Source organism: Miniopterus schreibersii (genome assembly GCF_964146895.1).
Source record: "Miniopterus schreibersii genome assembly, chromosome: 19".
Taxonomy (NCBI): domain Eukaryota; kingdom Metazoa; phylum Chordata; class Mammalia; order Chiroptera; family Miniopteridae; genus Miniopterus; species Miniopterus schreibersii.
Window position 1 is genome coordinate 34,096,638 of NC_138119.1, and position 13,594 is coordinate 34,110,231.

Sequence of the window (13,594 nt, forward strand, 5' to 3'; positions counted from 1 at the left end):
GTCATGCAATGCCCAGGATGGCCTTGCACATTAAAACATGTTCAGCTGCTTCTTTTACAATTATTTGAGCCTTTAAGCCTTAAACCTGACTGGTTGACAAATAAATGCAAAGTATTTTATTTTTTTTACTTTTTCATATATACTGGATTTTACAGGAAAGAAACTGTCATGTATACTGAGGGAAGATTATTCTTTGCTTTTCCTGGAAAAACGTCATTAAGTTGTTCACTATTTCAGAAAATCTGATCGCCAACAGCTACACTGTTCAGATTTGTGTCACTAATGCCTCACCCTCATCTCAGGCTCTATTTGTAATCACCATATCCAGCACAAATATATGTTCTTATTTTAAAGTTATTTTATTTTATTTCTTCTTTATATTAAAATTGGGAATTATATTGATTTTAAAGTTAAAAATGTGTGTAGATAGGAGGGTTCCTGAAACTTAAATTTAAAATGTGTGTAGGTGTCTGGTTTCAGGTCCTGAAACTCCCACAACGTTAGTGGCCTTCCTTAAAAAAACTGAATAGAAAATTATGAATACAGTGTTAGGTGTTAGAATGACTATTTATTTAGAACAAGAAAATAAATCACAACAAATTATAAAATACAAAAGCTGAAAAATAGCATGAACATCATAAAACCCAGAGAAACTGGGAAAACAACCATGTGCTGCTAAGCTCTTGGCTGTCATATTTTCTTCTCCACATCTTTGCTACCTCCTCTCCACCAGATAGTGTAACAATAATTTTATAGAGAAAGTAGGAATAGAATTCATTGTTCCCTCTAGCATCAGTTATCAGCATTTATTTTCTATTATCAATAGTTGACGTGAATAAAAATGCAATTCTTATGAGATATTCTCCCTGTTCGTAGTATTACTAGAGGTTTGCCTTATAAACAGGGGAATTCTCGTAAATTTTATATTGTCTCTTTCTGATCAAAAGAGGCAAAAGCATCATGGTGTGTTTATAATTTTGTATTCTGCATAACTGAATATATTCCCGATAGGAGGGAGCTTCAGTTTTCACTAGACACCAAAGAATCACGTTCTCTGCTTACAGTTTCACACATGCTTGGAAAATAATTTTGAGAAAATTGCCTTCTGACTCCAGATATTTCAACCCTGGTTTTCCTCTACTGCCTGCAGATTTCCAGTGTCAAGTGCTGGAGCTCAGGGTCCTGCTGCGGCCCGACCTCAGGTCCTGCACCTTTGCTTCCTGAAGCCAGGAAAGTGGGCTCTTTGGTAGGATTTTTCTGGAAGCCATTTCTACCCCAGAATAGCTTGGGGTACCTGGAAGTGACAAGGAACCACATACCTCTGTTACACTAAACCAGAACCAAGCATCGTGGGCTTAAGTTCTCTTAGCTGGGCCCCAAAGGACTCCTGCAGCTGTTAGCACGCTGCCAATAGGGACAAGTGTGCGGGGGAAGGCTGAGGGGGAAGAAAGTCATCTTGTCCAAATGTTTTGTAAATTTTACAAAAACGTGACCTCTTCCAGGGTTTTGGAGGTGGCTACGGGTGAAGTGTCCTGAAGCTTAACTTTCTTTAGTCACATAGCCTGTGGATTTCTTATCAGGATCACAAAGAATATGTTACAAAATGTATGTCAAGAAATGGAGCCTGATTGGGTTGAAAACCACAGGTTTACATTTTAAAGAAGAGGAAAGGTCCAGAAGAAGGTTAAACAGAGGCCTTAAAGATAGGAAGCTCCCAATGGATTTTTCTTTTCCTGGAAAACAAGCCAGATTATCACTGAGTTTCAAGAAAACAACTGAATATTAAGTGTCTGATCAAAATTAAAATGTGTGTTGTAAACATTGGACTGAATACTGGAAATGGATGCAGTGTCAGAAATTCAGGACATTTTGGCAGCCATTCCTATAGGCCAGTGTTCCTCATCACCAGAGATGTGCACAGTTTTTAATGAGAAAATATGTATGTTTTTATTGGTGGTAATGTAAAAAAATAATGTAAATATACTATGACTCATTCAGATGACCATTTCATAACGAGAAATTGCCACTTGATTTCAGTGCCCACATTAGCATGTTTTGTTTACAATTTACAACTGCAACTAGCGACCATCAAATTAAGTCTTGTTGCACCTAAAATCATGGGTTAAAAATAGAGAAAAGTGGAGAGAAGACTGAACCAGCGTGAGGCCCACCACAAAAACCTCATGGACAGAGAACAGCTCCGTGATTAGCAGAGGGAAGGGGAGGGGGAGGTAGGAGAGGCCAGAGGGGGATAAGCAGTGATGGAAGGAGACTGACTTGGGCGGGCACCAAGCACGTCCACTGGCACCATTTTCCCGAGAGCTCAGATGGAGTGAGCATTTTTTAGCAATAAAGTATTTTTTAATTAAAGCGTGTACATTGATTTTTATACATAGTTCTTTACACACTATTAGACTACAGTATAATTTAAACATAACTTTTACATGCACTGGGAAACCAAAACCTTATGTTACTTTATTGCTGTAGTTGTTTTATTGCAGTGGTCCAGAACCGAACTTGAAATATCTCCGAGGTCTGCCTGTACAGGTGTAAATTATAAGTTTCCTTTTGTTTGCTTGCTTTATGTTTTGGCTGAAAATTTAAAACTGAGAAAAGGCTGAGAAACCAAGTGCTCTTAAGGACCATGTAATCCAATGTGAGAAGAAATACAGTAAAGATATGAATAAGTAAATAGACAAAACATATCAAGTAGTAAAGAGGCAGAGAACTAACTCAGAGTGATGTGATTAAGTGAGAGGGTGGTTAACTCAGATATTTAGGTTAATCACATATTAAAATGATAACAGTGCAGTCGAATCTCTCAACAACCTCAAGTTCACTAAATGATCAGATTAAACGATACTCAGCCTGTCTCTGCGGGACAGATTGACAGTCGCACACTATTTGCTAAATGCCCGCCCCTGGGGAGCGTCTCTGTAGGAGAAATAGCAGGAGGCAGTGGTGCCACAGAATCGAGGCCGAAGGGAGTTTCTGGACAGAGGGCAAATAACAACATCAGTTACCAGGTAGGAGAAAACGCGGAACAGCCTCAGGAATTTGGTAATTAGAAAAATTTTGGTGTAGTGCCCGTCTTCCAGGGTCTGTATCAGCCACGGAACCCTGACATCCTGGTGGTAAGCTCCCTAAAGGGACCAGTCTCTGAGACATTACTCATAAGACAACTCAAAATGCTCATCCTTTTTAATGATAAACATACCAGACCAGTCTTTTCCATGTGGTTTTTGCTTCCTGATGGATATAAATAATTTAGTACTATATTAAAATGCATGTCAGAAGGTTATTTACTGTTCACATATTACTCCTTTCTTACCCCATCGAAGCATAAATCACGGTAAATGAATATTGCATCTTTTCCTGTCTTCTTCCTGGTCACATACTAGACGTGTGTCTCAGTCATTGCTCTTTACCTGGTGCTTAGCACAATGCAGCACATGTTTAGAGTTCTAATAAATAATTAAGGGATATAAATAAGCAATTAACTCATTGATTTTTCACTCATGATGTAGCAACCTAATAAATCATCCTTCCCTTCCTTAGAGACAATTTTCTTTAAAAAAAATTATCTCTTGAAGAGCACTGGAGACATGCTAGACAACTATCTCTATTGTTCATTTATTATTAGAACTTTTGATTTTCTCTTTGTATTTGTACTCAGGAAAATGATCACCAAAAAACATACTCTTCAATTAATTCCTATGGTAATTAGCATCATAGACTATTTTCTTTTATGACTAATGGCCTACCTGCTCTATTGAGATATGAAAAATAGGGAAAAGATATGGTCTTCTGATCTTTTTTGTACTATTCTAACTACAGGATATTAACTATGAATTTAATTAACTGGAAATAAAATATAATAAAGTCAACAAATGAAAAGGAAGATGAAATTCCTTGTGCTGTCCAGTTCTGGTTTATAGGTCTCCTTCACCGCAGTCACATGGCTGAAGAGAGAGTCTCCTTTGGCCTACTTGTCACAGTCTCTTTGTGAACAAACCTTCTAGTCTTTTCAGAAACCACAGGCACTGTGCTTCGCTATGGCACATCCAGAGCTATGTACTTGGCTGCATGGATTATTTTGATATGTGTTACTCAGAATTTGTGGCCAGAATAAAAGTGGGGAAAACCTGCAGATTTTTTAAATTGTGCATCACTCTTTTTTGTTCAGGACAGCATCATTTACCCCTTATTTCTAGAGCTTTTATTATTTCTGCTTAGAGAATCGCTTCAGTTTTCAGGCATCACTCCCACCCCAACCTATATTTCTACCATCTTATATCTCTGCTAATTATAAAACACAGGCTTGCTGGCTTATGCCTACTTGTAGTCATGTATCATTGACAAGTCAGAAGTAAATAGGTTTTTTCTCACTGTACTAGTGTAATGAAGTGTGTACTAGATAGAGGACCCAGGTTTGAATCCCTACTCTATTTATTCTACCTTGCACTCTTGCCCTAATTGATGAAAAACCTTCTATACAAAAAAATTGAAGAACCCATCGAATAAATGTAGAAGAAATGACATGATTAGCAAAACACTGCTTGCAACCCTTAATAAAAAATAGTTCAGAAAAAGTCATCAAACGATGAAGTAATAAAAGATTGATGCGGTATTTGAATAGAGCATCAGGCTGTAGCAAAATGAAACACTGATCAATTTAGCATTGCTTAGAGTGGGCTAATCAAACAATATGTGCCTCTTGATGAGTGTTGCCAGATGAAATACAGAATGCCTAGTTAAAAATGAATTTCAGATAACCAATAATTTTTAGTATGAATATGTACTATGCAATAGTTGGGATATACTTATCCTGAAAAATTATTTACTGATTTTTTAAAATTCAAATTTAACTGGGTATTCTGTATTTTATTTGTTAAATCTGACAACCTTGCAAAATTTTATATAGTAATATTGTACAATATAGCTTATAGAATATATAGTTTAATATAGTTAACAAAATTTAATAAATCAAACTTGCATCTATTAAGCCTTTAGAACTAACTTCCAGTCTACACTAAATACAGGATATGAAGAACAAATTAAATGATACAATGAGTAAATAGATATGCAGAAGGTGAGACTTTGATCTGGTTTTAAACATGTCAAAGAAATGTAAAAAAAAGGGAGGGGAGTAGTAGTGGAAAAACCATGCTCAAACGAGGATGACTTCTTCCCCCAGGGGATATTTGACAATCTTTAAAGACATTTTTTGTTTTCTCCAATTTACTGGAGGCAGGGGGGAAGATGCTTCTGACATCAAGTGAATAGAAGCCACAGATGCTACCAAACATCTTATAACACACAGGACGACCTCCTTTTCTCACCCCTCTCCCTGCCTCCACACGCACAAGAAGGAATTTAAGTGCTGGCGAGGGTGTGGAGACAGGGCACCCAGCACACTGCTGGTGGGCATGCAGACTGGGGCAGCCACTGTGGAAAACAGTGTGGAGTCGCCTCAAAAATTAAAAATGGAGCTGCCTTTTGACCCAGTGATCCCGGTTCTAGAAATACATTCTAAGAAGCCAGAAACACCTACCAGAAAGAATATACGGCCCGGCCAGGCGTGGCTCAGCAGTTGAGCATCGACCTAGGATCCAGGTGATCGGGGTTTGATTCCCGGTCAGGGCACATGCCCGGGTTTTGGGCTCGGTCCCCAGTAGGGGGCGTGCAGGAGGCAGCCGGTCAATGACTCTCTCATTGATGTTTCTCTCTCTCTTCCTCTCCTTTCCTTTCTCTGAAATCAATAAAGATATATTTTTTTAAAAGAAAGAATATATGCAGCCTATGTTCATAGCAGCATTGTTTACAATAGCTAAAGTCTGGAAGCAGCCCAGTGCCCATCAGCAGATGAGTGGATAAAAAGCCGTGGCACATCCACACCATGGAATACTACGCAGCTGTGAAGAAGAAGGATGTCTTACTCTTTGACACAGCATGGAGGACCTGGGGATTATTATGCTAAGTGAAATAAGCCAGCCAGGGAAAGACAAATATTACATGATAGCACTTATGTGTGGAATCTAATGAATAAAATAAAATGACCAATAAAATAGCTCCAAAGACATGGAAGCATGGAACAGACTGATGATTCTTAGAGGGAAATGGCAGGGTGCGGGGAGAGATTAACCAAAGAACTTTATGCATATATGCATGAACCATGGACACAGGCACTAGTGCTGTGAAGGTCTGGGCAAGGGGTGGGAGTGGGAGGGAAGAGGTCAATGGGGGGGGAGGGGACATCTGTAATAGTTCCAATAATAAAGATAAATTTAAAAATAAAAATAAAAAATAACAAAGTTAACAACAACAAACATTGTCAATAGTGCCCCTATTGAGAAACCTGGTCTAGGCTAAAAGAAGGTTTAAAGACTTAACAACCACATGCACTGAGCGGTGCCTGTTTGGATCTTTAAACGTAATGTAATATAGAGCAATCCTATGACCAAAAAGGCAAGGCAGCTATTTTAAAATAATACAGTAGAAAATTGTTTAGTGATATAAAAAAGGTTCAGCATACATTGTTAGGGGGAAAAAGAAACTGGGCCTAAAGAAGTTTGTATAGAACGATCTCATATTGTTGGAAAGGACAAAAGGATACAAAATAATTATCATCTTACTTTCGCCAGGAGCCCAAGTGCATGTGTGTGTAAACAGATACACAAAGGACGGCATGGAGCAGAGACTTGAAACGATTCAGCAAAATGTTAATAGTGTTGCTGTTTCTAAGTTGGAGATCATAAGTAACTTACATTGTCTTATTTTTCCTTTCCTGTGTTTTCTAAACTGAACATATAGTACCTTTGAATGAAAGGGAAAGAGGATTGTTTAGAGAAGCCTTGGTGTGAAGGTCGCGGTGGCCACCTCCTTCCACAGGGCATGGCCCGCGTGGCTCCTCCAGCGTCTCCCTTGGGTGCAGAGGCCTTGCCAGCTGTGCTGAGCCAGAGCTGAGCCCGATGGCCCGACGCCCTCCTGCTGTCCCATTGTCCCTCCAGCCGGCCTGTGAATGAGCCGAAGGGAGCCTGAGGCACAGGTCTGCCAGCACCTTCTGCTGTCACCAAGAATGGACATGGCTCCCTAACTGGGGGCGCTAGGCCGACGCCCACATCCCGCAGACTCAAGGAAAACTGGCTGTAGGCTGAAGCTGGGCCGGAGACGCTCTCGCCCCGTAACCTTTGCTGGCCCCCATCTCTTTTTTCAATGCTCGCCTGGAGGTATGTTTGTTGATTTGAGAGAGAGAAGCGTGGATGAGAGGAGAGAAACCTCCATCAGTTGCCTCCCGTGTGCGCCCTGAGCAGGAAGGGAGCCGGCAGCCCTTCAGGGAGGCTCCAGCCAACTGAGCCCCAGCCAGGGCGCCCCGTCCGATTTGAGTAAGATCAGGAAGGTGGTTTCTCTCCAGTCCTAAAAAGTCTAAAAGTTGGGGTTTTCTCTGAGTAAGCTTATTAAGTATTCCTAGAGTTTTACTTGATTCAAACTCAGTGCAGTGTTCGTTTCTGAAGCCCCAATAATCCCCAAGAGAGAGTAAGCACATGACGGCCTCTCCCTCACCTGCTCCCCAAGTTCCTAATGAAACCTTAGAGACAAGCTCTGGGTTCTTGCATTGTTGCCTCTTAGTAGCCTGGAGGGATTTTCAAAGGGGTGTTCCCAGAAGGCTGGAGGCAAAGGGATTTTCTCCTCTTGGGGAAAATAAATCTCCAGAGCTCCTGAACTCTGGCGTTTAAGAGACTGCATTTTTCCTGGGCCGCTTCCCCAGAAAAAGGAACCAGTGCCCCCGTCTCAGGCGTGCAGCAAGAATTTGAAGTTCCCTCCGATACTAGAAGAGCTGAATTTTCCCTGCTGTCTGGGTTTTGCTCCCACAACAAAGTGTTTTCATGGGCTTCCTCTGAATAGATTCAGCCCCTTCAGTTCCTTTTAAAGATCAGTGTCTGGAAAGTGACTCCTCCTTCCTATTGCCAAGGTCAGAAGCAGTGAGTTGCTTTGGCAGAACTAACTGAAAGGGGATGCCATGTCGATTTTCCAAAATCTTATTATTTTCCCTCTATGGTTTTCAGTATTTGCTCGGTTGTATTGATTCTCATGCCCATTGATATTATATTTCTTCATGCTCATCTTGCTGTGGTAATGGATTCAAGGACATGAATTTAGCAGACATGATCATAATCTTCAAATATTTTAAATACTGTCTGGCTGAAAAGGAAATAGAAGGCAGGATACTGTGCGGAGGTACAAAGTGGCCGGGAGAAAGATATTGAGTCAATGAAAAGAAACATTTTCTAAGAATTAAGACTATTCAAAAATAGAATTAATGACGGTATATCTATATGGATCTATAAATGGAATATTAGGTACCATTAAAAATAAAGTGTGAGATAGACTTATAGTACTGTTATAGAAAGTATTCAAGAAATAATAGTAACTGAAAAAAGCTACTTGTGAATTTGTATGTTCCATGTAATTTCATTTGTGTAAAATTGAAATGATATGGACATACAATATGCATAATTGTACATAGAAAATATCTGGACAGAAATAAATAAATTTCAAAAACAAACATGAATTATGTTTACTTCTGGACTAAAGAATGCAAAATGCAGCAGGAAAAAACTAACTTTTCCCTTTATACTCTACAGATGGCTTTTCCCCTTAAGCATTTTTATAACATAAAAAGCCTTGTTTTATTTTTTTAAGTAAACTTAGCATCTTAAAAAAAAAAAGAAGGGTTGCTCACTTGTACGATAATGAATTTCCAATCACTGAAAGCAGTGAAGCAGAATTTGGTGAACTGTCCGTGAGGAATGCTGGGCTTTTTAAATTACATTCTAACTAAGTTTCTATGATTCTGTTATATTTAAAGACGTTAAAGCTACGAAGCATGTGAGTTTTCCCACTTGTTTCCAACTGGAAAGATTTGACTAATGAAATAGATGAGATTAACCCCTTGCCCAGGATCGGTAGTCAGGTGTAAGCAGAAAATGATTTCTCCAGAAGGTAATAATCTTTCCTTTTGAGCCTGGAGAGATAGTTTAGGCTAAAGATCCAGGGCCCAGGGAAACAAAAGTGGTGTGAGCGCTGCTGGTCCTGGAGACGCGGCTGTGCAGGTGGCGGCTGTCACTCTGTTCCAGTGTCGCGATCACACTGCGCCTGGTGTTATGGCATCAGGCCTTTGCCGGTTGTTTTCCGAGGGGCGAGGACAGGAGACGCAACTAATGCACAAGCACAATTCAGGTGTTTCTCCTCTCGAGCCCAGGGTAGTTTCTCCATTCCTCTTGGTGTGGGTAGGATTGGTTTTCCACTTACATCAGCTCTGAGTTTTGTTTTGTTCCGGAATCGGTCGTGAATCACAGTAAAACGGGAATGCTTAAGGACTAGCTTGTTCCCACATCCCTGAGGAAAATTAACATATACATATTTTACGGTACATTTTTCTCTGTATTTTGAAATTTTATTTGTTTTTTTCATAAAAATCCTTAGTAAGGAAATTTCAAAATCCGTCGCCATCCAACTACTTACATCTCACTGCAGTAATGCTCAGCATTGGCCCTGTGGTTATTTAAAATTTTAATATTTTTTCACCATGGATTTCTGCAATGATTGATATTTAAAAAAGCTTTTATTAAAACTGTATTCACCTTGATTATTGAGTGTTTTTGGTGCTTCTAAAATTTGCACCCAAGATGAGCGCCTCCCTTGCCACCCTCTACTTCCAGCACAGTTCAGAAAGTTTTTCTTTTTACCAACTACAATCTTTCTTTAAAAATGCAAGTTAATTTCTTCTGGATGTGGTCCTTCGGTGCTCAAATTACTATAAAATGCCTGTTGTGTCAACTTTCTCTCTCAAAGGTAAATTAACCCCCCACTTTCACTCTTTCTCCCCAGTCCTCTCTGCAAGCTCATTGCAGAGCTCCCTTTTGCAGCAGAATTATAGGATTTGGCTTTGTGGTTAGAAGATAATAATTAAGAAGAAGATCTGTATCATACAGAGGGCATAAGGAGAAAGATAATTTAAGATTCTCCATTTAGTGCCCAGAAAAAAGTAATTTTTAGCATTTTCGAATATTTCTTTCCAGCCCTTTTTTAGTGGCTGTGCCACCGAATGCATTGCCTTCATTTATTTCTTCCTTCTTTTCTGTTCCCTGTTTTATTTTAACAAAATTATGGTCTATCTATGTATCCTTGTATTTACCTATGTATCTATCTATGTGACTATGTATGTGCGTATGCTGCATAGTTCCCATCAAATGAACATGCTATAATTTATTTAATCATTCCTTTTTAAGTTTACATTGTTTTTGGTCTTTATTATTATAAATAATATTATAAAGCCCTCTTACACATGCAACCTGATACATATCTCTATTTCTTTAAAAAAATTATTGGAAATGAACATATTAAGCCAAGGAGAATGGGCATGTGCTATAATTAATATTCTAATATTTTATCTACTTAATTAGATAGTCCTAAAAATTGTTCAATTTTCCTAATGTTTTTCAATTTTTCCAGTTTTTCCCCAATGAAATCTCATTCCCAGAGTAAGGAAAATATTACTTCTTATTAATAAAAACAACAACAACAAAAATACCCTTTTTCTTATCTGTTTTGTGAACATGATGCTACAAATCACACTGGGCTTAGACTTAAAGGATTGTATCTATGACTTTTTAATTTTGGACAAGTCACCTAATCCTAGGTGTGTTAGGTTTCCCATCTGCAAGATGAAGATAATAATTACCCAACATGTGGGATTGTTATGCTGTTCAACAACATGTGTAAAAACTCTTTATAAACTAAAAAGTGCAATAAGGGACTATTATTTTTGTTGTTGTTGCCACTATTATTAATTTTTAAAAATGAGAACTTTGTGATCCCCAATTACTCCTCAAACAGAAAATAGGAGAGATGTGCAAACTGGTGTCCCCAAAGATACCCAGTTTATCATTCCGAAGAAATTTGAAAAGAGAGTTCAGAGTAGAATTGTGAGTCAGACTACCTGTGAAAATTCACATGCAGGCACGAGCTAGCGAACACAGAGAAATACACACACTTTCCAAGAACTGGCTACAGAGCAGCACTAGCCTTTGCAAAGGGCTTGGACTGATAGGTGGCATTTAGTTTTGAGAAGACTTTCTGAGCAAGAAGACACTTGAGTTAAGTTTTGAATAAGAAAAGAAACATGATTCATGAAAAAACAATGGAAGAGATTAAGCAAAAAACCAAAAGCCTCATAGACACAGACAACAGTGTGGTAATTACCGAGGGAAAGGGGGTCGGAGGGAGGCAAAGGGGGAAAGGGCAGATACACGGAGATGGAAGGAGACTGACTGGGGTGGTGAGCACACAACACATATACAGAAGATATGCTATAGAATTGTACCCCTGAAACCTATATAATTTTATTAAGCAATGTTGCCCCAATAAATTCAGTGAAAACTTTTTTTAAAATGGGGAGGGCAGTCATGTTTGAAGCTAATGAATGATTTGTGAAAATGGTTTATGAAAGACGCAGACAAATGGAACAGGGAGAAAGCAAACACTTGTCCTTGGCAACTTAGAAGGGAAGATGTTTAAGATCAAAATTGTGCTTTGAATAAAGTAGAATAGATTGGCAAATTTGTGTTAGGTAAACAAAACTCTGAAACTGTAGTCCAGAAGAAAATTCTTTTAAAATTTCACTACGCATTTCCTATTTCTTTAGCCTCAGTTTTTCCCTAACACCTGTGTTCTAACTCATCAGGAAATAGTTTCTAAACTTGCCCCAGTTATCCTTCCTTCTATCTTATCCCATCCCTGTTATAATTCTTTACTGTTCTACATAAATCTGCACACATGGAATTATTTCCTGATTGTTTTTTCCCATCTTTACCTATAAGGAAACAGTAGTCTCCATTTACCTGGCATCCATCAGGAGCAGATTCTTATCATCTCCTTCTCCTGGAATTCTCCTGCTCAAAGCATTGAGCACTGACGTATTCCGACTGATTGGCCTGCCTCCAGCCTTTAGATGTGGAATTTAGCAATGAGGAAAGAGAACCAGACAGTGGTGAGTGAATTTTTTTTCCAGGGTTTCTCCAGCTTTCATGAACACAAGCTTACTCTGTTTGTAATATTTCTTTCCTTGTACATTTTAACCCTGGCTGGCAATGTCATCATCGTGACAATTATCAGCATTGATCGTCACCTTCACACCCCCATGTACTTCTTTCTCAGTATGCTTTCAATTTCAGAAACTATGTACACATTGGTCATTGTACCACAAATGCTCTCCAGCCTCATGCGACAAAGCCAGACCATCTCCTTGGCTGCCTGTGCCACCCAGATGTTCTTTTTTATCACTTTGGCCATCAACAACTGCTTCCTACTCACGGCAATGGGGTATGACCGCTACGTCGCCATCTGCAAACCCTTGAGGTACACGGTCATCATGAACAAGAAGATGTGTGCCCAGCTGGTAGGGGGGGCCTGCAGCATTGGGCTGCTTGTGGCCATAATTCAGATTTCCTCTGTGTTCAGGCTGCCCTTTTGTGATAAAGAGGTGGCCCATTATTTCTGTGACATCCGCCCAGTTATGAAGCTCTCCTGTGCTGACACCAATCTACATGATATAATTACTTTTATCATCAGCTCACTTGTGATTGTGCTGCCCATGGGTTTGGTCTTCATCTCTTACATCCTTATCATCTCCACCATCCTCAAGATTGCCTCGACTAAGGGCCAAAAGAAGGCGTTTGCAACTTGCGCCTCTCACCTCACTGTGGTCATTGTCCACTATGGCTGTGCCTCCATCGCCTACCTCAAGCCCAAGTCAGACAGCACCAAAGGTCAGGATCAGCTGATCTCAGTGACCTACACAATTTTTACTCCTCTCCTTAATCCTGTGGTTTATACTCTGAGAAACAAAGAGGTCAAGGATGCCCTTCACCGTGCTATCAGCAAAAAACCTCTTGTCTAGCATCTTAGGTAGCTTGACATAAAGCCTAACATATTCGGGATTTTTGCAATCTGAAAAAAAATTTGACCTTTTTAAATTTTTTTGCATGTATCTGTTCAATTTTCCCATCACCATTTGTTGAAGAGACTGTCTTTACCCCAATGTATATTCTTCCCACCTTCATCATACATTAATTGACCATGTAAGCATGTGTGTTTTTCTGGGCTCTCTATTCGGTTCCATTGATTGATGTGTCTGTTTTTATGCCAGTACCATGCTGTTTTGATTACTGTGGCCTTGGTGTGTAATTTGATACCAGGTAGCATCATACCTCCAACTTGGTTCTTCTTTCTCAAGATTGCTGTAGCTAGTCAGGGTCTTTTGTGGTTCCATATAAATTTTAGGATTATTTGTTCTAGTTCTGTGAGAAATGCCATTGGTATTTTGATAGAGATTGCATTGAATCTATAGATTGCTTTGGGTAGTATGGATATCTTAATGATGTTAAAATGGACATGGTATATGCTTCCATTCACTAGTATCTTCTTTGATTTTTTTTTTCAATGTCTCATCATATTCTGAATACAGGTCTTTTGCTTTCTTGCTTAGATGTACTCCTAGGTAATTTTTTGGTGCAATTGGAAAAGGGATTTT

At 39.2% G+C, this 13,594-nt stretch overlaps 1 protein-coding gene across 1 annotated transcript; it reads left to right on the forward strand.

Annotated features, from left to right (window-relative positions):
• Positions 1-12,028: 12,028 nt before the first annotated feature.
• On the forward strand, positions 12,029-12,961 carry LOC308549376 (olfactory receptor 10J1-like; the record flags this gene model as incomplete). The annotated part of the gene is made up of 1 exon (XM_081121910.1): positions 12,029-12,961. One exon carries the CDS (start codon positions 12,029-12,031, stop codon positions 12,959-12,961), a length of 933 nt encoding a protein of 310 aa, XP_080978036.1.
• Positions 12,962-13,594: the final 633 nt, after the last annotated feature.